Genomic DNA, 22,719 nt, shown 5'->3' with positions numbered 1-22,719 from the left:
CGGTGCGCCCGCAATAAGAGTCCGTGCCAGGCTGAGTACGACTTTATTAGTGCCGGGGAAGGGCCGGGCGCGGCCGCTCCGGTGCTCGCCGCCGCCGCCGCCTCACCGGCGCTGGTTCAGCCCCGCCAGGTTCTTGATCTGTGGGCACAGGGAGAACGGGGTTTAGCGCTCCTGTCCCGGGCGGGTGCCGAGGGGAGGCCGGTGTGCTACGAGCAGAGATGCGGGGCCGAGAGGGATCTCTGTGGTTTGGGGATGGACAAGAACCAAACTCCGGCCGCCCCTCGCACCGGAGCCTGCCCTCCCGGTCAGCAGGTTTGGGTTTATTTCTGTGGCCCCACAGACCTCGGCAGTGATTTTTTGCTTTTGGGGCTTCATTTGGCTCATCCATTTTGCAGAGAGCTGCAGAGCTCAGCACTCCTGTACACCTCCTCGGGACCCCTGCACCTGTGGGAGGTCCGGAATGCGCTCCCCTGTCCGGAATGTACGGGGATGATTCTGCCCTAAAGCCGCCTGACCACAGCCCACCCCCTTCAGGATGCAGCCAGGTTTATCTGGGCACTGCATCTGCTGCAGGGACAGAGGGAGACATCCCAGACCCGGGGGCACCGTGTGGATGTAAAACAGAGCCCGGGGCTTCTCTAGGGGAGGATCCTCTTGGCACACGCAGGTATGAGACAGGAGAGAGCCTGAGAGACACCAAATCCCACCACAACTGCAGGGGAAAGGAGGTGGGAGAAATTCTTGACAAGTGCTTCATCAGTTACAATGTCTAAATTATGTTCCAGCCTACTTGTCCCATAACAAGAAAATCACTTTGTTACTAACTAACGGGAGTTGTCCAAAAATAGAATCACAGCGAGGCCCTGAAGGCCTTCAGAAGCCACTCTTGGGTACACAGAGGGTTATTTTGTATCCCAGAAGAAGTGCAGTTCCCTGACAGAAAGCAGTCCAGGACACTACCAAGAAGTGGAGGAATTCTTGGAAGGACACTGGAGTCCAATGACAGAGCTTGAGGAAGTCACCATGCTGTGGCTCAGGGACTGGGGCCACTGAGCCTCTGTCAAGATTTCCAGCACAGAGCCTGGCACAGGGAGAGACCTTGTGACAAGCAATGGAGAACAGCTGTATTTATTCTGATCACCTGTCTCTCATCCCTAAAGCTCACCCTGCAGCTTCAGACTTAATTTCCTTATGCTCTATTCAAGTGCTTCCACCACAAAACAGTGAGCTAACCTCAGACTACCAAGGAAATCACCCTTAAATAAATCTAAGTTATGAAAGATGACAGTTTTTCCATGTTGTCCTCTAGATTTGGGAGGAAAACACCTGCTGACATTCAGGAGCAATTCTGCTCTCACAGCCCTGAAGGTTCCAGCATTACTTACAGTAACTGCAGCTCCCATCAGGCCCTGGACAACAGCTTCTCCAGTGGATTGTACCTGGGAGACACAAGGAGAACACAACATTTTGCTTCCTGCAGTTGCACCCGTGGCCCCCACACACAGAGGGAATGCACAACAAGCATGTGTCTGCCACAGAAAGGTGCTGACAGCACTGCAGACAAGTGACAGCCACAGACAGGGACATGGAAGGGGTTTCCTGGGATGTCTCCTAACCACTGGGACAGTCTGACAAAGAGGGCACCTCCATGTCAGTTTATTAAAAACCACAAAATCATTTATTGATTTGGAGCCGACAGCAACAAGGGGGTGTCTCAGCAGATGTGCACGATGGAAAAGCCAGCTGTGCCTGCAGGTATCCTTGTGGAGGAGGGATGTGCTGCATGCACACCTGTCCCCAGGCCTACCTGGGTGGCTGTATTGCTCATGGCCATGGCATCAGCCACTCTGTTCTCCAGGAAGCGCCAGGTGTCCTCGAAGCCAGGGGACGAGTCCTGCATCATGACCAGCTCCGTGGTGTTGTAGATGGCAGTGAGCACTGCCCGCCGGGTGTACCAGTTAAACTGCAGGGCATGGGAGGGAGAGAGAGAGACAGAGCTGTGACCTGAGTGCTCATCCAGGGTCACAGAACTGCCAAGAGAGACAGAGCTGTGACCTGAGTGCACACCCAGGGTCACAGAACTGCCAGGAACACCCCACACCCACAGCATGTCCCTCCCTCTTGGATTTCCTGAGCCCCCGTAATTGGGAGGAACAATGAATCTGACTCCATGTTCTTAGAAGGCTCATTTATTATTTTATTACCTGCATTATATTAAAGAATACTATACTAAATAATAGAGAAAGGATACAGACAGAAGGCTGTATCTAATTAGTATCTAAAAGATACTAGATTAGTATGTAAAGGAAACTAATGAAAACTCATGACTCTCTCTTCAGAGTCCAACATAGCTTGGCCCTGATTGGTGATTAACTCAAAACAATTCACATTAAACCAATGACACCCCCAGCTGTTGGATAAACAATCTCCAAACCACTTTCCAAAGCAGCAAAACACAGGAGAAGTGAATGAGATAATATTGTTTTTCTTCTCTGAGGCTTCTCAGCTTCCCAGGAGAGAAATCGCGGGCAAGGGGGTTTTTCCAGAAAATATGACAGTGACACCTCCCCATATAGAGGAATTTGCCATTTGCAGCTGGATCTCTCAGGGCCTCAGACAAAACTCTTTCTGTTCTCTTCCTGCTCCTAAAATCCCACCTGAAGGGGTCTCTGAGGCATGAGAATTCTCTGCCTAGCTCCTGGTGTTGGGAAGAGGGATCTGCTGTCAGTGACTTTAAACCCCATTACTGGGAAGAGGGAGCAGGCTCAGCTTTCCTGGAAAACTCATGCAGCCAGTCAGGAGGTGCAAACAAAACACAACTTTAGAAACTCCTAATCCCTGCATCAGTGAGACTTTAGGAACAGCTCAGTGCAGACACTGGCTCCAACATGTTGATTTGACTTGCATAACACATAAGGGACTTTCAGTTCCTGAAGCAATTGTGTTCTTTCAGTTGCCTTCTGGTTTATTCCTTTAATTTTTCTGCTGCCTTATTTATTTTTCGCTTCAGTAGCTTCTCTTTTATACACAGATAAAAGAAGCTTATTAAAGTAGTTTGTTAAAATGGTTCATTTAGCTTTTTCCATCTCACCCTACATCTATAAGAATTAAAGTAATTTATTAATTGCCATAATTAAGGTTATAATTTTCTTTTATTTCCTGCCAGAAAGATGAAAGCTTTAATAAGCTACTGGTATTTTTAGGTAGGCTCTTTAAAGGTTTTCAAGTCAAGTCTGTAAATGCTATTGCTAGTAGAAGACAGCTGTTGGACAGACCCACTGCTCACTCACTGAAAACTGGATCAGCTTCTCAGTCTCAAAATCTCAACAACTTTGTCTGTGTCTTCAAAAAGGAAAAAATAAGAGCACTTAAGAGCCTAGGGAAGCAGGTCCTTTTAATTTGCACTAATCCCATTGGCAGTAATTTGCATTCAGCCTCAGTGGCTCTTAAGTCTCTTTAGAAATTAGATGTTGTTTATAAGGACCCTTGGGTGCCTCTGAAATGCTTTCTTCACTCAACAAATGGGCAATGGACAGAGGGACTCAGCCCCACTCCTGTCTGAAGCCATGACTTTGCCAAAGTGCTGAGGGGTAGAAGCAGCTTGTCCCAAAGCACAAGGACTCACATCTGTGGACTGGTCCCCAGCATAGTGCCAGATATCATCAATCATGCTGGTGAGGAGGCTGAGGCTGGAAGGGATGTTACGTGGGAGCAGCAGGACACTCAGGGCCTGCAAAGGAAACAAAGAAATGGGAGCCAAAGAGAGAAGGATGTAACACCAAAGGAGACCAACACTCTCTGCCCTGTTATCTTTCCCCTGTTGCTGCTGACTGAGCCTGTCACTTGTCACTCCAGCTCCCAGTGACAAGTCCTCCCAGCTCTCTGCAGTCTTTCCAAGCAGCAGGATGTGCAGGGAGCACACAGTGTGGCTCAGCAGGGTGTGCAGGGAGCACACAGTGTGGCTCAGTAAGTGGCACAGTAAGTTCAGGCCTCAGCCTGTACTGGCCCAGAAGATCCCTCCCTGCTCAGTTCAAACATCCCTGTGCTGTCTCTCCTGAGCTGCCTCTGTGGCATGGAAACATCAGAGCCTGAGCTGACTCACACTGTGCTGTGCCCCTGTGGGCAGGGAGTCACATCTCTCATTTCTCTGAATTTGACTTTGAACTCAGAGCTGCAACCAAGGGCAGAGCAGCGCCAGCCATAATGGCCCTGCTGGGATCCTGCAGCCTTTGAACGTAATCACACAGTGCCAGGAGAGACACAAACCACCCACATCCTTCACAGGGCAGATTATGCTAATCTGAAAGAAGAACATGAAACCTGTACTCTCTCTCTGTGCATGGGGTGCAGGATTCAGCTGCCCAGAGGCCAGCAGTGGCTCTGCACAGAGGCTGACCTCACAGCAATCTTTGCAGGCCAAGATTAGGAACTTTCTGCTTGTCACTGTAGCCACAATTCAGTCTGTGAGAAGAATGGCTTGGGAGTTAAACCTGAATTTAAAAGCATGGAGCCCTCTCAGTTCAGCTGTACCCTCAGGCTGCCAGGGGTCTGTCAGTCACACACTGCAAGGACAGCTCCCTGCAGCAAAGCAGTTCTGCATTCCCAGGTGTGAGGTGATCCCAGTGCAGCCACAGCAATGCTGCACAGAGCCTGATTCACAGTGACCCTGCAAGCAGGACTGAGCAGAGACACAGCAATCAATCCCCTGGGGATGCCAGATGGGTGGAGGGAACAACAGAGAGCTCTGTCGTTCCAGAACTGCCAGAAACAGTTGCTCTAAGGTCACCTTTAACTGCCTCCTTCAAGGCTGCTCTCCTCCTGAAGGCTACTAATCATCTGAAAGCAGCCAGGGCTTCATTTACTACCCTGAACTAATCTGGTGGGGAGACTGTGTTGAAAGTCACAGGGTGTTTAAAGTATACACACACAAAAGAGACAATGCTGATATTATTTTTATACCTGGGGCCATTTCTCAATGTATGGAATCAGCATCCTCAGTCTGGCTTCCACAGCATCTCTCAGGAATTCATCTACAGGCTTCTTCCTGAGTAAGGAAAAAAAAATTAGAAAGAATATCCAAGTTAAACTCAATTCTGATCTTGAAAGATCAATCTCCACCTGGCTGAGCAATAGATAAGGAAAGTATTACACATCCTTCATGCCTTTGGTCCTAGTCTGTATCTGGGAAGATGATTTTATTTGGGTAAATTATACTTTTAATCTCAAGTATCTGTGTTCCAGGTGGCCTCTCTGTCTACACAGCTCCCAAAATCTGCAAAGGAAGACATTAGTTCACAGCCAGTACTCACTCTGCTTCACCCAGCTGCACTAGTTTCTGCTCCTTCTTCAGCAGCTCGGACAGTTTGGTGTTGCAGTCAGACACAAAGTGCAGGATCAGTTCACTGCCATCGCTGTGAAACAGCCCTGCTGCAGCAACAGAGAGGCCCAGGGTCTGGAGCGAAGAAGAGAGAAGCACAGACCAGGTCAGACACTGCTAAGCAGGATCCAGCTAGAAAAAAGTTGTATTTATTTTGTGAAAGACATGATGTGAATTTAAACAAAGCAACACTTCATTAAAAAGTACTTCCTAGACATGTTCTCTCTTTAGGATTCACTACTGTACGTTGTGTCTCAGTCTGACTCTGAAGGGGTTATCCTGTAGCAGCTGGGTTTCACTCCTGCCCAGTAGCGTTTGCTGACTAGGGTGCATCGCCCAAGAGTATGTGGGGGAAGCATGCAGGCCTGGCTGTCCCTGCACTTCAGCTCCATCCAGTTTTCAACTGGGTTGTTGCTTCTCTCCCCACATACCTTGGCTCCCTCTGCAATGGCCTCTGCAGTCCAGCCATGCTCAGGCACAAACTCCAGCGCCGCTGTGAGGATTCGATGCTGCAGCTGCTCCTCGCTCTCATAGTCCTCAGACTGCTGGCCGCCCTGGCCAGTGTAACTATGAGAAGGTATTGTTACAGTGAGGGAGTGTCACCACCAACCACAGAACCTGGGCTCTGCCACTCACTCCCTGACACCAGGCACATTTGAGGACCTGCTTAGTATCAATCTGGCCTCCTCCAGTAAAATCCTTCCCTGTCCAGAAAAATGATTCTTAACGAATCTTTGCTGAGAGACAAGAGGGAAATAAGGGAAGGAGGGCTCAGTGGAGATGGAGACCAATCAGCCCCACATTCCCCTCCTTTACAGAAAACTAAACTATAACCTTTTCCAACATGGGCTTTATACTACGGGCATATAGACAATATATGATCCCTGGTTTTTTAGATTCACACGAAAATCCAGAAACAAAGACCTGCAAGCCCCATACTGTTTCTATGGTGGAATTTGTACAGTCACAGCAAACCAGCTCTCCAGCTGCTGCAGTCTGGTGCTCCTTAACTCTGGATCTTGTCTTCCATTTTCAAATGTGAGGTTCAGGAAAGCAAAAGCCCTCCGACCCCTCTTGGTGGGACAGTGCTAGAAGGAGTTGTGAGTTACCTGGGGTGAGGGCCCTGAGGTTTCTCTTCAGGCTGGTGCCCAGCTGGAGGTGAATCAAAGTGCTGCTGGGAGGAGGATGCCCATGGCTCCTTCTTGTGCTCATCGGAGGCTGCTCTGAGCGCGGCGGAGGCCTGGAGAGCCCGGAGGGGCGGGTACTGCTGGCACCTGACCACTGCAAGGAAAAACAAGAGTCAGCATCTCCTTCCCACACCGGGAAAATCAAGGTGGAGAGAACTGTGGTGAATGCAGCTGAAAAGAACACAAATTCAGAGTGTCTATTTTTACGCTTCTGTTAAGCGCCGCTCTCAGCTGAGCTCATGTCTATGTGAATACAGCAAAAATGTTTTGTGAGGGAAAGTGCAGTGCAAATGGCAGATATTGCAAGTTGTTTCCCAATCTCGGACTGGAAACCAGGCAGCCAACATGCCCTCTCCCCATTTTGGTCCCTGATTAAGGAGTTGGGAGGAAGGTGCTGAACTCCGAGCAGGAGATGTAAGGCAAGTCCGACTCGGGAGCCGAAGAGCCCTGACAGACACCACACGCTAATCACTAAGTGATTACTCAATGACACTCTGGGAGAACTTTTAATTTAGCTGCTGGTTTTTAGATTTGGGGTTTATTTTAAATAAATTGGCTTTCACGGCCCACGCGCCTAACGAAAACCACCACGGCCCAACCCCTCATTCAAACCCACCGGCTTGGGGCCCGCCCCGCTTCCCTCACACCCCCCGTGCCCTTCACCTCACCTTGCCCCGCCCCGATCGCCGGGGGCGCGCACGGGGACGCGCACGGGAGCGCGCTCCCCCCTCCCCCTCCCTTCCCTCCCCGCCCCGCGTCCCGGGCGCGCCCCCCCGCCCCTCACCCGCGCGCCGTGCCCGCCACAGCCGCCAGCCCGCGCGCCGCAGCCCGCCCGCCGCCGCCATCTTGGAAGCGGGCAGAGCGCGATGACGTCACGGTGACGGCGTCAGGCCGGGACGAGCGAGCGGAGCGGAGCGGGCCGGATCACGGGAGGTGAGCGGCGCGGGACGGGGCTGCCGCTGCCCCTTTCTCCCCTTAAAAATCCTTTCTGAGACCTTGTCTGAAGCACTGAGGGGGTGGGTGGGGTGTGCTGTGTGCGTGTTTGTGTGTGTGTGTGTGTGTGTGTTTAAGTAATTCCTTCACGAAATTTCCTCGCGTGTCCTGTCCTTGCTGCCGCTGAACCGTCCCTGCTCGGTGACCGAGAGGTTTAGTGCGCCCGTTCCGCCTGCGCTTCAAATGCGCACCCGCTGTAGGGCCGCAGCCTTGCGCCGCCGGAGCGTGCCGGCCCGCCGGGAGCCGGAGCGTCCCGGGCCCGCCGGGAGCCGGAGCATTTCCAAGCCACCGGGAGCCGGAGCGTCCCGGGCCCGCCGGAGCATTTCCAGGCCGCCGGGAGCCGGAGCGTTCGCAGCTCGGTGGGAGCCGGAGCGTCCCGGCCCGCTGGAATGTGGCTGTGCTGCGTCAGGAGGCTGCAGTTTACAGCCCTGGAGTGGTTTGGGTTGGGAAGGACTGTCAGGATCATCCCATTCCACCACAGCAGCTTTCTAATCCACCGAAGCGGAACCTGCGCTATTGTTTAACCCCTCTCCTTGCCCTGTTCCTCGGGGACTGTTAAATGTGTGTGACACGGAGATAAGGGCCCCTCCTCCGCGGCCTCCTCGCCGCTTCTCTGGGCGGTGCTGTTGCTGTTGATGCAGTTTGGGCTCTGACTGATCTTGCAAGGTCATCACCTGCTGGTCAGAGAGGAAGCTGTGACTTCGGGTTTATCTTTCCCACCTTAGCCTCGCAGCCTAGGTGTCTTTTGAGATTTTCAGCCTACTTCTTGGGAAAGGTGACGTTTTAATGGGATTTGTATGTGTGGTTACAAATGTTACTGTCTGCTGTAGCTACTTAGCTTGTGTCACACATGCAAAACCAGCTGTGAGGTGTTACAACCTGCAGTGTACATCCAAGGTGTATATTCGCTACTGGATTGGTATTGTGGTTGTTTTAGTGTGAATTCCTACCACAGGAGCTCAGAAAAGGCACAGATTGTCCCATTCTGAACTTGTTGGCAGTTTGCAGGAGGGAGGGGGAGTCCACAGCACACAGAGCCAGAGGAACTGTGGGTGAAAATCCACTTCCCACCTCACTGCAGTTAAATTTGGTACAGCATATCCATGAGCTGTGCTTCAGTGGCAATGGGGTGGCAGCAAGGCATTGCTCAGGATGTGTGATGTAGCAATTCCTGGTAAAGACCTTGTTTATAACTGTCTCTCCAGAAATAGGTGTGTTGTTTCCAGGTAACTGAAAATAAACTGGGCAACTGTTCTGGCCAGCAGTGCTCTCTGTTCTCTGTGTTGTGTTAAATTAGGAAGAAAATAGGTTTGTGTTGGACAGAGGAAAGAGGGGAGATCATGGGGCTCAGTAGCTGGTGCTGCTGTGAGAACAGGTGATGATGGGATGGTATTGCCATACAAGGAATACAATCTCATATAAAAGTTTAGTGGAGACAGCTTTCTCAAAACTGTCCCTGCACATTCTGTTCTGCTCCTCCCTCCCTGTAATTTGCTCACCCAGTGCCACCAATCCTAACGGTGGAAGAGCCACAACCTGGAATGCTGGGAATGCTGAAAGTTACTTTTTTCTTCTCATGTACTGCATAAGTAAACTCTGCTAGGTTGTGTTTGGAGTAGGAGACACAAGGCAGTGTTTAATGTCAAATAGCTGTCACTGCTCAGGAAATCCAGGAATCCTGTGTTTTTCTTATTCAGATTTTTAAGGAAAGCAGGTGAGGTTTTTTTGTTATTTTGTTGATTTCTTTAAAGCATGGCTTGTAGAGTCCCATCAATGAACTGGAGAGAAGCTGAACCATGCCCTGAAGTGTAGCTCTTTCTTCATGTCCTGCTAACGCTCAGTTTGTGGGAACTTTGTGTTGCCCATTTCCAGAAAATTACCCCCACTTATTAAAACAACTCAGCTGATTAAATCACAGTGCTCAGAGGTTTGTGCTGTGTTTGGCACTCAGCCTTGCCCTCTCTCCCCAGCCCTGCCAGGTTTGCTGCTGCTGCAATGGGCGAGTACGGGTTGGCTCCAGGCCAGCGCGTGGCCATCATCTGGGACAGCTCCTCGCCCGTCGAAGCCCTGAAGGATTTGGTGGATAAAGTCCAGTCACTGGTGGGAGCTGATAATCATATCTCCGTGGAAAATGTTAACCAGCTGCCTCTGTGTAAGAATGACCTTAATTTTTCATTGTTTCCTTAAAAGGGAGAGGGTTCTGCTGCTGTGTGAGCCAACACCTTCCCACTGTGGGAGTCAGCAGTCAGAACATTGTCAGCACCTGCTGCTGCCTCTTACCTGGGCAGTACAGCAGGGGAAGTGATGCACCCTAGCTGTGCTTCTAAGCTTGGTGTCTTTGATGAGTTCCTGCTGTTGCACTCAAGCATGAGGGATGAGGGAGGTGGAACTGGTGTTTAAAGCTGTGTGTACATGCTCAGTTGTACCATTCTGCTCTTTCTTCCCAGCGGCTCACAGGAAGTCCAGCTTCGATGTGATCCTCTCTGGCATGGTGCCAGGCAGTGCAGCCCAGCACAGTGTGGAGCTCCTGGCAGAAGTAGCTCGGATACTTAAGCCAGGGGGCCGTGTCCTGCTGAAAGAACCTGTGCTTACAGAGTTAGGTGAGAGAATCTTGCTTCCATGGCAACATAGCATTTCTCACGAGGACTAGGCTGAAATAGAAAGGACAGGAACCCTGATCAACATGGAGAGATTTTCATTCTCCTGGCACACTAACTCAAATCACAAGGTTTTTATTCTGTGCTTATGCTGGTATCCACCAAAGATGTATGCAGTCACTCTCCTATCCAAAATGCTGGATGGGCTTGTTCCTAAACTACATTGAAAAGCTTCAGTGCTGCTGTTTTCTCCTCAGGGTGCAGTGTTAAGTAGTTGCAGATGTTGTGTTTCTGAGAAGCTTCTGAAGTGGTTTTAAAAACAGGTGACAGATGTTGAAGAGATTGCCTCAGAAGTCCATTGAGAAATAATTATCCAGGAAAGGTTAAAAATCTTTGGACTGAGTTTTAGGAGAAAAGCCAGAGCTGGACAGCTGGAGGAGCCATGAGAAGGCAAACACAAGATGATTTCTTAATGTAGCGTGTTCATTTAGGAGTCCATGTTTTGAAAACTTCATGAGTAGTTTAACAGGTAAAAATGTTGGGGAGGGAGTTTGTTTGGGGTTTTGGGATTTGTTAAAATCTTTTTTTGATGGGTATTGATTGGATTGAGAAATGTTTTGGCACATATAGAACATATTCTGAGCTAGAATGGCTTTGTGATCCCACACTGTTACTCTAATGAACAAGCTGCTGCTGCTTTTTCTGGTTTGTTCTGTTGACTACAAAGGGCCCAATTTTGGTGCAGAAGTTTGGCTCGAGTACTTCCCTCTAAAGTTCTTGCTCTTTCAGGTGTCTCAGTGAGCTCTATTCTTGTTCTTGCCTTCTCCTACTCTCTGCTTTTGTGTCTTGCAGGAAACAATACCAAAATCAAGACAGCATCCAAGCTCCTCACAACTCTGACTCTCTCTGGGTTGGTGGAAGTGAAGGAGGTAGGGATGTATTTACCATTTCCAGAAGTGCCCTTGGGCAGTTACCTGGGGATTTGCTGGGTGATGAGGGTTTTAGCTACCCTGGTTTGCTGTAAATGTGCATGGCCACTGCCTGGCACAAATTTTAGATAGTCAGCATAGTGGTTTTCTTTAGGATTGAAAATACTGGCTGTCTGTTCACTGGAATGCTGGGCTTGGTGTTAAAATAAAGGGTTCTGCATAAGGTTAACCTAACATCTTTCTTGGCAGGTGCACAAGAAAGCACCGACCCCAGAGGAGGCCCAGTCTGTTGGAGAACATCTGGGTTACCAAGGCAATGGCCTTCTCATTGTTCAGATAGAAGGCAGGAAGCCCAATTTCGAAGTGGGATCCTCAAGTCAGCTCAAACTTTCCTCTGCCAAGAAACCTGTTCCTTCAGGTGAGGAGTGGTGCATGCTGAACACCTGGATTTGGTGACTCTCACAAGGCATCACTTACAACAGGGAGACAGTTCCCAAGTAGGGAGTGCTACAGTAAAAAGCTATGAAATGAGCCTTTCCAAAGTTGCTTGAACTCTTATTTTTTTGGAGTAGATGGGGCAAAGGCTGGAATAACTACTATTTCTTCCTTTGATTTGGCTCCAGCAAAACCCCGTGTGGACCCAGCTGCTGCCAAGCTGTGGACACTGTCTGCCAATGATATGAATGATGAAGAGATGGTAAGTGGATTTGTTTTCTTTGTGAGGCTTTGCTGTTCCTTCTCTCTCTCCATTCTTTCCTATTCTAAATACTTTGAGTCATGCCTCTTAGGAAGCTTTAAAACTTTAGAGGTAGAAAAACCTCCCTAGGGCAAAATAACTCATCTTTTCATGGAGTCTGGAGAGCTCAGTGGTGTGGTGAGGGCAGAGGGGAGACAGGGATGAGAGAGCAGAGCTGCAGCACTTTCATGCCAGTGTACCCATAGTACCATTTCTTAGAATGTAACTCACTAGTGTCATTCCCTACTGAAAAGTCCATTTCCTGCATTTTGTCTCCCATGGTGTGTTTTCAGGATCTTCTGGACTCTGATGAGCTGTTGGATTCAGAGGATTTGAAAAAGCCAGATCCATCATCCCTCAGAGCTCCATCCTGCAATGAAAAGGGCAAAAGGAAAGCCTGCAAGAACTGGTCAGTGCTGGAATTCATGTCTCGGTGAACCTTTCAACTGCAGCATTAAACTCTTAAGAGTTGGAGGGATTTAAAAAAGATTGTAGGCAATTTGCTGTTCCTCAGAGCCTAACTCTTTTGGTTCATGTCCTTTCTTATCTTAATTATTGGAATGTAAATCCAAATACAGTGAGAATTGACCTGTGACAGATACAGATTATTACAATGGTGCATATTATCAACAGCCATCTTGGAGGTGACTGCATAGCTTGTGCAGCTTGCCTAAAACCCTGGTTTCTCACATTGCAAGGAGAAGCAGCACATACAGCAAGTGCTGTAGTGTAATTTCCCACTCAGCTCAAACTCGAGGAGTGTTTCAATACTTGTTATACAAACTGTGGTGTTGAAGAGCAGAGTGAGGAGCGTGAGTCCAGAGTCAGTTGTGTGGTGTGACAGAGTAAGGCTGTTGCATGTGAGCAGGGCTGGCACAAGTGTTGATGACTCATGACCTTTAAGCAGAAAGATGGAGGTGTGACTTCTTTGTTTTTCTACAGCACATGTGGCCTGGCTGAAGAACTGGAACAGGAGAAGAAGGGCTCGCAGCCTAAATCTGCCTGTGGAAATGTAATTAGTAATTTTTGTCTTTATACTATGGTTAGCAGCATGTGATCTGTGTGTAAGAATTCTGTTCCCTAGTCACTGCAGCCTGAGCTGGATCACTGCTTCCACAGCCTGCCTATGCAGCTTCTGCAGAGCTTCAGCCTTTGCCCTGTGCCCATGTGCTCTGTACCAGCACATGCTGTTCTGACTCCCTGGGGCAGTCAGAGTGAGCAGTGACCCTTTCCCTCTCTGCTCATGGCCTAATCAGGGATCTGCCCAGGGGGATTGCCCTGTGGGAGCTCAGGGACTGCCAGCCTGGGCACACCAAGTGGGGTGGAGACTCATGTCTGTGTGAGCCTGCACAGCTCTGCCATGCACACTAACCAGGTGCGTTGGGAAGGGGTAGAAGGGAAGCAGTTTCTGTGCTCATAGATGCTGAGCAGCATCTTGATGACATGACACCTCTTGACCTGGAGAAACCTTATCACAGGGGAAGAGACCTGAAAGTGGCACCTGATTACAGACAGTGCTTTTCTTTGCCTTGCCAGTGCTACCTGGGGGATGCATTCCGCTGTGCCAGCTGCCCTTACCTGGGGATGCCTGCCTTCAAGCCTGGCGAGAAGATTCTCCTGCCAGAGAACCAGCTGCACGATGCCTAACAAAGACATGTCCTGCCACGGACTCTGCTGCTTTTCCATCACTCTGAGGTTCTTCCTGCAGTCCTCATCCTCTCAAACTCATGCTCTCCAGCCAGTACTCCATGTGGGGAGGGACACTGTGGGCACTGACACTGCTGTGAGCTCACCACTTGTCACCGGCCTTGGGCTACCTGATCCTCTGGTGACAAGTCACATATTAGACTTCATGTGACACTTTGTTTTGGCTGACCCGACTCGATCCTGGACGCTGGCCGTCACAGCGTGTCCCACCAGCAGAGGGAAGTACAGTCACGTGTCAGGGTGTCCTTGTGTGCCTATGGCATTGCCCATGTTCTACAGCTCTAATTAGTCCTGATTGTCCCTGGTGAATCAGCAGCTCTGGCTCAGCCCCCGGGGCGATGGGCTCCTGCTCTCTTTGAAATTTCAACCTGCAGCCTCTTGTGTGGAGATGGTTCAGCAGCTCCTGAGGCAAGTCAGGAACAGGGAGTACCCTCAGCAGTCTGTACTCAGCAGCGTGCATGGGAAAGACTGGCAGGCATGGTGAATTTCCAGGTGTATTGGGAGCCCCTTGCCCCAGCTGTTTTCAGCAAAATGACAAAGATTCAGTGCCACCAAGAACTCGTGCCTTTAAGGCAGGGAGCTGATGAAACAAGATCTGCCTTGTCTCCCCACAGCTTTCAGTCCAACACAAGCTGATAACACAAGGGCAGTCTGAGACTGTCACCTCTCTTGGTGGTTACCCAAGTGAGTTACCTGCAGTGTCAAATACATAAGAACATAGCAATAACTTAATTTCTAGATGATCTGTGGTGGCCCTCTGCTCCCTCTCCATGAGATACTATTTATTTGTGTAGTTCTAGTGAAGCATCCTGCAGGTGTGGGATCAGGGTGCTGTTCACATTTGGTGCTGGGCTTGCTTTTCACCTGGGGAGGGGGAGGAGGAAAGCCCACATTCAGTGTCTCAGTGGGGACTGCTTTGTTTGGAGCTCTTGCTCTAGAGGATGTGACTTCTTGTGTGCTACCTGAGTTACTAAACTCATGGAGTGGGCTGGGATGAAAGGCTCTTCTGTTCTTCAAATAAAAGTGACCAATAGTAAAGCCTTTGTTTTAAGGCTGGTATTAGTGGTATTCTAAGTGTGTCTCCTTCTACTCAGCCTCTCAGTGATTTCTTAAACTGTTCAAATGTTAGGTTGTGTTTTCCATAAATTGTTCCTCTGAAAACTTGAATATGTGGTATGCACTGGAAACCCCAGATGTTAGGGAAACTTAAGAAAACACCTTTCTGACTGCTCAGATGCTGCTCTGGGAATCACTGCCCCAGTGATTGCACTGCCCAGGCTGTCACTGGTGGGATTGAAGCTCCTTCCTTCCAGAGCACAGCTTTCCCAGACCCTTCTCACTCCTCCCCAGTCCCTGCTTCTGTCATCAGTGAGAACAGCTCCCAGGAGACAGGATTTGTGTGATAAACCACCCATCCAACCAACTTGTAGCTCATGATGATCCCAGAAGGAAATGGGTAAAAGTTCTGCACACTTAGAGCCTTTGGGGGTTATATTGCCTTTTCTCAGCCTCTCTGGTAGTAGAAGATCAGATCTCTTATGAGGTCCCTGATAAAGGCAGCCCCTACCCTCAACTCCACTTTTCCTCTTGCCCAAACTGGGAGAAGCAGCACTTTTGTTTCTGTGCATAAGTCAGCCTTCCTTTTCATGGCCAGCAAGGACACACTGTGTGCTCCTGGCATGAAAACCCATTGTGGATGTTCCACCCACCTGCCTTGGGTGCACATAGGGACAAGGAGAACATTGTGTTTATCATGGTTTTACCTTCACACAGTTCCTCAACTGCTTGCGATAGCACCTTTCTGAGAAGTGAAATTTGGAGGTTCAGCTCTGCTTCACCTTTTTAAAAATAGCCAATGGGCAAAAACTGCCCCCACCCTTCCTGCCTGCACTGGAGAAGTTGCCTCAGCAGTTCCTCCAGCAACCCTGGCTGCCTTTCCCAGCCTCTTGTCACTGCTGTTGCTGCTCCAAGGCTATTTCATGGCTCCTTGCCTGGTTCCCTGTTAAAAATGCTATCCCAGATCTGCTTCCCCACTAACCTTGGGCATCAAGGAGGATGCAAATGCAGCACTATCAATGTCCCAGCTTCCTCCATTTCATTGATCAATAACTCTTTCTTGATGAAGCCATGAGCCATGTTTTTCTCTCCATTTCTTTTTAAGGCAGTTAAGCAAATGCAGAGCCTCTGGCAGCCCTTGTTAGGCTTAATTTGATTTGCACCTCAGCTTTCCAATTTTGCCTCTTTGCAATTTAGCAAGCATGTCATTCTGCTCATGTCCTTTGTGGTTTTCCTCATGGCCTTGTGTTTTGACCAGTGGGATTCTAAAGAACTCTGCAGCTATATTTGCCTCCTCTGAAACTTCCCCTCCCTTCCCTGAGCAAATAGTAAGTGGCTACCAAGGTTGCTAGTACAAGTCTCAGGTGTCTGGCTTAGCTATTCTTGAGTTCATGAGCAGTCTGTCCCTCTTAGTTGAAGGTTTTTTAAAACCCTTTTCTTCCTAAAAAAATATAATTTCATGCTACAGACACAAGAGAAGGGCTGTGCTGGTCCAGCCCGAGGGCCACCCAGCCTGGCTGTAGAGAATCACGGGATCCTGTTAGGTCAGAAAAAATGTTTGAGTGCAACAGCTACCCTGTCATTGCCAAGCTTGGGCAGGTGTTTATGTCACTGGTGGCAGGGATGTTGATGGGGCATTGAATGGAACCTGGTCATGCAGGTGCTGATGATGCCATGCCTGGCAGAGAAGCTGATGAGGTGGGTTGTTTAATGGTTGGATATCTGCCCAAGTTGGATCATATGCTCTGAGAATAACCCAGAAGATCTGGACTATCTTTTCGGGGTCATCTCTGAACCCCAGCATTGTTGTGGGTGTAACACTAAATCACTAGAGCTGTGTGCTGGTTTCAAAAGTTAACTCCACTCAAGCTGCTCCTCTTCCAACAGCAGAGGAAACACCAGGTGAGACCACATGTAGGATGATAATTTTACTGAAAAATTCACAATAAACACAACATTATCAATAAAAGGGCACAAAAGAGAGTGCTCTACCCAGGAGAAGGGTATTCACCACAGCAAAAACACCCAGCTACTCCCAGTACAAAGCAGATCCATGTGCATCACTGCAGCAGCACCTCTGTGAAGCAAGCAATGCTTTTCCATCCTTGCCCCTTGTGTTTCAAGTGAGTGAATGAAACAAAGGTCAGCCCACATCACAGCAGGTGCCTGCTCCGGAGAAAATCCAGAATATTGATCCAGGACTTCTCTGGATGGCCAGCATGTGCCACCCAGCACATCCAGGACCAAGCTCTTCCTGAACACCATGCTGGCCACACAGTGTACAGTGACATTCCTGAACATGGAACAAGCAGCAGGAGGAGCCTGTCAGCAGCTGGAGACAGTGAAAATAATTGCTGAAGCTTGGCAGTGCTTGGAGCTGCAGAAGGCAAGGAGAAAATGGGCTCAAGAGCCCTGTCCTCGCATGGCTTCTTCCAGGGGAACATAAAGCAGGGTTCTGCAGCCACTCAGGGGTAATATGTGTCCCCAAGACTGCACTGCTGTATGAGCTAACACCTAGTTTTGAGGAGGAAGACCCCAACAGGTGGACAATAAGCTGCTCACCTCCCTCACTTGCCCTCTTCCTTGGGGGAGACATCCACCTCTGTGCAGGCAGCACTGCCATCCCCACCACTCTGCTTCTGTTGCAATGGCTTGATCTCAGTGTAAATGACATTGGAGGAGGCAGATCCTGTCCCCTTCTTTTCAAATTTCAGGTTGGCATAGGTCAGATCCTCAGTTCCTGTCACCGGGGCTGCCTGCAGGGAGACAGCAATGAGCAGAGCCTTGGCTTTTCTTTCTGTGTCTCCCCTGCTAATGCATTTCCACTGGCACAACTCTTTGTGCTGCCCAGGCATTACCAGATTGCTCAGAAGTGCCACCTACTCAAACACTCATAAGCCTTTATTTAATAGGAATTAATAAGTGTTTAGGACCATGTTTTCAGAAAGCAAAGCTGATTTTACTATGAAATCCTTTAAGTGGGTATTCAACAATGCTTTTTTTGACAGGGAGGAGGAAGCAATACGTGGAAAGCCTTCCCAGCTTACCGTACTGACTTGATTCCCCTCTGTCACATCCTCGCTTATGAGCTCTCCTGAAAAAGGAAACCTTGTTTAAATAGTAGTTAAAACAGTGACAATGATCTTTATTTTAAATTTAAGAAAATAATGAAAGAATGAAGCAAACATCTGCATTGGTCCTGCTGTTGTTGTGGGAGAGGATGAGGCACTGCTGCTCTGTGGTTCTGAAGATGGTCAAAGGGCTGCAGGGGTTGGCAAGGGCTTAAAAGCCCTTGGATGGGCTGGAGAAGAGCTCTGAGATGGGCTCTTCTGGATATGCAAGACCTGTTTCAATCACACAACAGGCTGTGCCATAGCCAGACTCCCAGCAGCAACTGGCCAGAAGGAGAGGAGGGGGGTGAACCTTCTCACCAAACTGGGACAGCTGGTTCAGGAGGACTTGTGAAGGGAGCACAGAGCGAGCAAGAGCAGTAGGGTGTCAAAGATGGACAAAGATCTCCCAAGCCTGACTTTGTCCAGACCAGCAGTAGAGGAAGAAATGCCAACCTGTTCTGTTCCTTCTGCACTGGCACAGCAGGAAGCCAATTATGGGCATGTAAAGGAGCGTCCCAGCCGCGAAGCCAAGGAGGATGCACAGGAGGAGGTTGAGTCCTGCACACACAACATCACTTGTGAGCCACCATCCATCCATCCATCCATCCATCCATCCATCCATCCATCCATCCATCCATCCATCCATCCATCCATCCATCCCCCCTGCAGGGACACTGCTGCCATTGCCTCCTTCATGGCATGGCACAGTTTCTTCCCAGACTTGGCCTCCCAGACCCTGAACCCTCTACAGCTTCAGGGTGCTGACAATACCCAGTGGGGAATGGTCTCCAAACTCACCCAGGGGGTACTTGGAACATCAGAGCTCCTTCCCAGCATCACAGCCTCTGATCCACTGGTGCCTACCCCAGTCTGGCACTGGCTCCCACCCACTCATGGGAAAACATCTGGCTGTTTTCTCCCTTATTGCTCCTCCCTCTTTTTCCCTGAGGACTCCTCCCACCCTCCACTCTTGCAGCCAGGGCACTGTGGGGACACACCTTTCCAGATCTTGACTGTGCCATCAGTCTGAGATCCTGCACAGCCAGAGCCTGAAAGACAGAAACACAAGTGAGAGACTGTCCAGAGGCAGAGAACCCTGCACCCTGCTCTGCTTTGGAGCAGAAGCCTTGAGCCCACAGTCCTGGCTGTCCCTCTCCTGCCAGCACAGCTCCAGCCATGTCAGGATTTGGCTGATGTGCTGCAGCTGGAGAATCTGGCAGGTCCTAGAAAGGAACCAATGGCCCAGCAGCTCCATGGTCTGTCCCCCCATCCCATGGTGGGATGAATCTGCCAAAAGCTGCTGTGCTGGGCTGGCTCCTCCAGTTCTTAGGATGCTTTCGGGGAAACAACACATGGAAGAACCAGAGGAGTGCTGGAGGGAACATCCCTCTCTGCCCACCATCTCCCCCATGGAAACAGCCCCACTGCCACTTACTGAGATTTGCTGCTTGCGTGCTGTTTCCAGCGTCTGTCGAGTTTGGTCTTGTGATGAAGGCCCTGCACACACAGATTCCTGTGCAGACGCTACACAGGCTTGAGCTGGTGAAATTCATACACTTTCCAGACAGAAACACAGGCTTGGTTTGATTTCCAGCATCTGTTGAGTTTGGTCTTGTGATGACAACCTCAGACACACAGATTCCTGTGTGGGCTGTACCCAGGTTTGAGCTGGTGAAATTCATACACTTTTCTCCCAGACACTCAGTGTTGGTTTGATTCTTCCCCTCCAGACATTCAGGATTGTGCCACTTCACCTGCGCTGTGAGATTCTCCAAATCAATCTTGAGCTGCACAGTGATGTCTGGCTTTGCCATCTGACTGGCTGTTCCTGGAGGGAACAAAACCAAAAGTGAGAGCTGAAATAGAGATGATCTTACAGGGTCATGTCCCACGTGTCACTCATGAAAGACACAGTCAAGTGACCATTCCTTTCTGCAGCAGCTGATGATCTCTTCCAAATCTGGCTGCTGATGATTCTAAGCATTCTAACCATGCTAAGCACTCAACACTGAAATGCTGCATGTTGACTTGTGCCACTGGGTGCTGTGCAGTGCACAAACTCCTCTGTGCCTCGGGAAGGATTGAAAATGTGAGGATCAGGGAGAAGGCACCTCCTCCACCAGTGACACAGGCACCCAAGCAGGAAGTGCCTCAGGCTCCACCATTTCATGGAGCATGAGGTGGGACTGGGGGATTGGCAGTGGGGAATGGTCAGCCCTGGAGAAGCAAAGAAAATACAGAAAACAGATTGCCTGCAGCCTCTCTGGCTTCATCCCACCCCATAGTGCTCACTCTGGAGAATTTCAGAATCACTGAGCTGATGTCACTTCACACGTTCTCAGCTCAGTCCTTCCTCTGTCACTTCTCTTCAGTCCTTTCTTTCCACTCCAAGGGGTGTTGGTGGACTTGTGTCCCTCACACCCTTGCTCAGTTCAGAACATCTGCTCTTGGACATGTTCTCCACCCTGCATGTGTACATTCCTGCATTTGCTTTGTTCACATTGGCAAAGATGAGCTGGGCCAGATCATTTTCCTTCTCCACACCCCCTCCATTCTGCTGTTTTCCATCATTTCAGGTGACATTAAACCACTTCACCTCCCTGGCAGTGCTGCTCAAACCTGCCTGGGGCAGACACTGCAAGATGAGACCTAACCCTACCAACAACTCAGCTGTGGCTGAAATCTGGTGAGCAAGTCCTGCTGGGAAAAACAGCCCTATAGGAGAGCTGGTTTTGTCTTAAAGAATATCCACATCTGCCCTGTGAGGCTGACCCCACTCTGCAGTTATCAGGCTGATAAGCATTTCTGTTTCCTTCCCCCCAACTGTTTTCTCTCCCTGCTGCTGAAGGCAAAGCCCCTGGAGCTCACAGCCTGTGCAAGCACAGCTGCAAGGGGGACCCCCTTGCAAGGCACATGGCAAGGGGCTGCTGCAGAAGAGGGGCTGAATGATGCAAGAGGGGAGGTAAAAGCAGCAGCAGCAGCAGCAGGCACTTTGCACACCTTCTGCAGGCATAAGCAAAGAGGGAAGAGTTCAGAGCAGAGGCAAGGGCACTGGGGACTCACCAAGTGGCAGCCAGGTGAGGAGCAGCAGGGGCAGGAAGGTGTTGGCCAGCCAGGGCTCCATGCTCCCCAAGAGGCTCAAGGTGCTGGGTGCCTGGTGGGACCAGCCTGGAGCCTCCCTCTCTCCCTGCAGTGGTCACTGCTCAGCCAAGGGCAGCTGAAGCCTTGCTGGGACCTCACCCCAGGCAGTTTCCTCTGTGCTCACAAGCTTCCCCTCTCTTCCCCTTCTCTTGCCTCAGCCCAGTTCTTATCTCCTCTGTTCTCTGATTCCTCCTCTGGTTTCATCCTGACCACACACTCTGTGCCCTGAGACCCAAGTAATGCCACTGGAGCTGCTGAGAGCCATTCCCCACTCTGCTAGGGCCAGCCCAGCTCCCTGCCCCTTCCCCAGCTCCCTGCAGCACCACCTCCCCAGGCCACCCCAGCCTGTTGTGTTTTACCCCAGGGAATGGAGCCCTGGAGGAAGCAGAGCTGACATGGGGGTTGATGTCCACACCCATGTGGTGACGGGGTGTGCTCCTGCTGAGGCCAGGTGGGGACACACACACACTCTGTCACCCCCACACACACCCTGACAGCCCCAGGGACCTGTGGTTTGACACAGGGATGGGCTTGGCCAGAGTGCTCTGCCTGTGGGATGTACGTGGCCCTGCAGAGCCCTGCTCCCTCTCTGGCCATGAGGACCCAGATGCCAGCTCCTGTCACTTCATTGCCACTGCCCTGTATTTCTCTGCCACCTCTGGCACAAGGGACACGAGCATCCACCAGACCAGACACAGCTTGTGTCACCCTTGCCACCAAAGGGACAAGGGCAGCAGTTAGCAGGTGCAGGGCCCTCCCTCTGTCCTCCCAGCCTCTGTGGGTGCATCTCTGCTGCTCCCCACTGCCTGCCACCACTCCTCCTTTTTATACTCAGAGCAAAACCTCCTCCCATCTGCCATTTCCTCCCCTTTAGTTCCTATCAGCATCCACAGGAACACCCTCCACACCACGCTGGGAACACACAGCCCAGCCCCACGTGTCTCCAGAAGGAAGGCTGTTCACTGGAGCTCTGCTCCACCAGCCTGTGGAACTTCCTGGCTGAAGCTGAGGTCTCATCTGTAAAGCAACCCACATGAGGAAACAGCAACACCAGCATGATAATTGCTGATAAGATGGTACAAGATCCACAAGAATGACAAGTGAGAGGTTCTGTATCCCTCCTGCTCTGCCCTCTGGACCTCTGCATCTCTTCCCATGCTCTTTCTGATGTTCAGTTCCTCTCTGCATTTGAATCTTTATCTTCTCTCATTTCACAACTGCATAACGATGTGTACATGTTTGCTTCCTTCCTTTTCATTTCTATTCTGGTTCTCACGTTTCCTGGCACTGATGAAGCCAAGACCTTCTCCAGCAGGACGTGCTTTCCCCTTGTCCCCAGCTGTGGTGCCGGTGGAACTGAAGGTTAATGTCTTGCTTTCTGCTGACTCCACAGAGGTGCTCTCCTACCAGAGCCCCTTCCAGCTCCACAGCCACATTCCATGGTGCTCTCTGCCAAGGAGATAAGAGAGGAGGAAATGACAATGCTGTCAATAACACGGTGCCCGTGTCAGCAGCAGCTACACCGGGTACTACACAATGTCCACAGCAACAGGAGGCTGCGGAGTTCCTCAGGAGCTCCCCACGCCCTTGAAGGGCACGAGGGACATACAGAAGGTGCCACCAAGATCTTCCTCTCCCAGCTGCTGGGAGCCGGTGAGCAGCCGTGCCAGGCTGGGGAGGATGAGGAGCGCTGTGACAAGCGCTGTTTGCAGTCGGCCCGTGGTGGCCGCCAAAAGCGATCCTGCCCTCGGCCCGAATCTCACAGCACTGTGGGGCTGACGGGGGCACATCGAGCCCCTGAGCCCTCACGGAGCTGGGCACGGAAGAGCCACCGTCAGAGCAGCTGGTGCCACCGAGCAGGAGGCGCTGCAAACACCGCCGGT

The 22,719-nt window shown here is 50.5% G+C and overlaps 2 protein-coding genes across 3 annotated transcripts; one reads left to right on the top strand and one right to left on the bottom strand.

The window, feature by feature from the left end:
* Positions 1 to 27: 27 nt before the first annotated feature.
* COQ9 (coenzyme Q9) lies at positions 28 to 7,424 on the bottom strand. 2 transcript variants are annotated; one of them, XM_058034237.1, is made up of 9 exons: positions 7,349 to 7,424; positions 6,487 to 6,658; positions 5,809 to 5,944; positions 5,310 to 5,452; positions 4,960 to 5,044; positions 3,626 to 3,730; positions 1,808 to 1,963; positions 1,386 to 1,439; positions 28 to 138 (listed from the first exon to the last, which is right to left on the bottom strand). In XM_058034237.1, exons 1-9 carry the CDS (start codon positions 7,407 to 7,409, stop codon positions 103 to 105), a joined length of 948 nt encoding a protein of 315 aa, XP_057890220.1. In that variant the 5' UTR covers positions 7,410 to 7,424; the 3' UTR covers positions 28 to 102. The 2 variants fall into 2 exon arrangements, with proteins under 2 accessions (XP_057890220.1, XP_057890219.1); XM_058034236.1 differs by lacking the exon at positions 28 to 138 and having other exon boundaries at positions 152 to 1,439.
* On the top strand, positions 7,418 to 14,588 carry CIAPIN1 (cytokine induced apoptosis inhibitor 1). The gene is made up of 9 exons (XM_058034238.1): positions 7,418 to 7,497; positions 9,528 to 9,709; positions 10,005 to 10,157; positions 11,007 to 11,083; positions 11,333 to 11,501; positions 11,707 to 11,780; positions 12,113 to 12,228; positions 12,762 to 12,831; positions 13,356 to 14,588. Exons 2-9 carry the CDS (start codon positions 9,553 to 9,555, stop codon positions 13,464 to 13,466), a joined length of 927 nt encoding a protein of 308 aa, XP_057890221.1. The 5' UTR covers positions 7,418 to 7,497; positions 9,528 to 9,552; the 3' UTR covers positions 13,467 to 14,588.
* Positions 14,589 to 22,719: the final 8,131 nt, after the last annotated feature.

This window comes from Melospiza georgiana, chromosome 14 (genome assembly GCF_028018845.1).
Source record: "Melospiza georgiana isolate bMelGeo1 chromosome 14, bMelGeo1.pri, whole genome shotgun sequence".
Taxonomy (NCBI): Eukaryota; Metazoa; Chordata; class Aves; order Passeriformes; family Passerellidae; genus Melospiza; species Melospiza georgiana.
This window is presented reverse-complemented; position numbering and strand designations above follow the sequence as displayed.

What these genes read in the sequence shown, in the direction of transcription:
- COQ9 (XM_058034236.1), bottom strand. Translation starts at nt 7,409, where the DNA reads ATGGCGGCGGCGGGCGGGCTGCGGCGCGCGGGCTGGCGGCTGTGGCGG. An exon ending in GTGCAGCTGGGTGAAGCAGA is followed by an intron (nt 5,045 to 5,309) that starts GTGAGTACTGGC and finishes TTCCTTACTCAG; the next exon opens with GAAGAAGCCTGTAGATGAAT. An exon ending in ACATTGAGAAATGGCCCCAG is followed by an intron (nt 3,731 to 4,959) that starts GTATAAAAATAA and finishes TTTCCTTTGCAG; the next exon opens with GCCCTGAGTGTCCTGCTGCT.
- CIAPIN1 (XM_058034238.1), top strand. Translation starts at nt 9,553, where the DNA reads ATGGGCGAGTACGGGTTGGCTCCAGGCCAGCGCGTGGCCATCATCTGG. An exon ending in CAAGAAACCTGTTCCTTCAG is followed by an intron (nt 11,502 to 11,706) that starts GTGAGGAGTGGT and finishes ATTTGGCTCCAG; the next exon opens with CAAAACCCCGTGTGGACCCA. An exon ending in ATATGAATGATGAAGAGATG is followed by an intron (nt 11,781 to 12,112) that starts GTAAGTGGATTT and finishes GTGTGTTTTCAG; the next exon opens with GATCTTCTGGACTCTGATGA.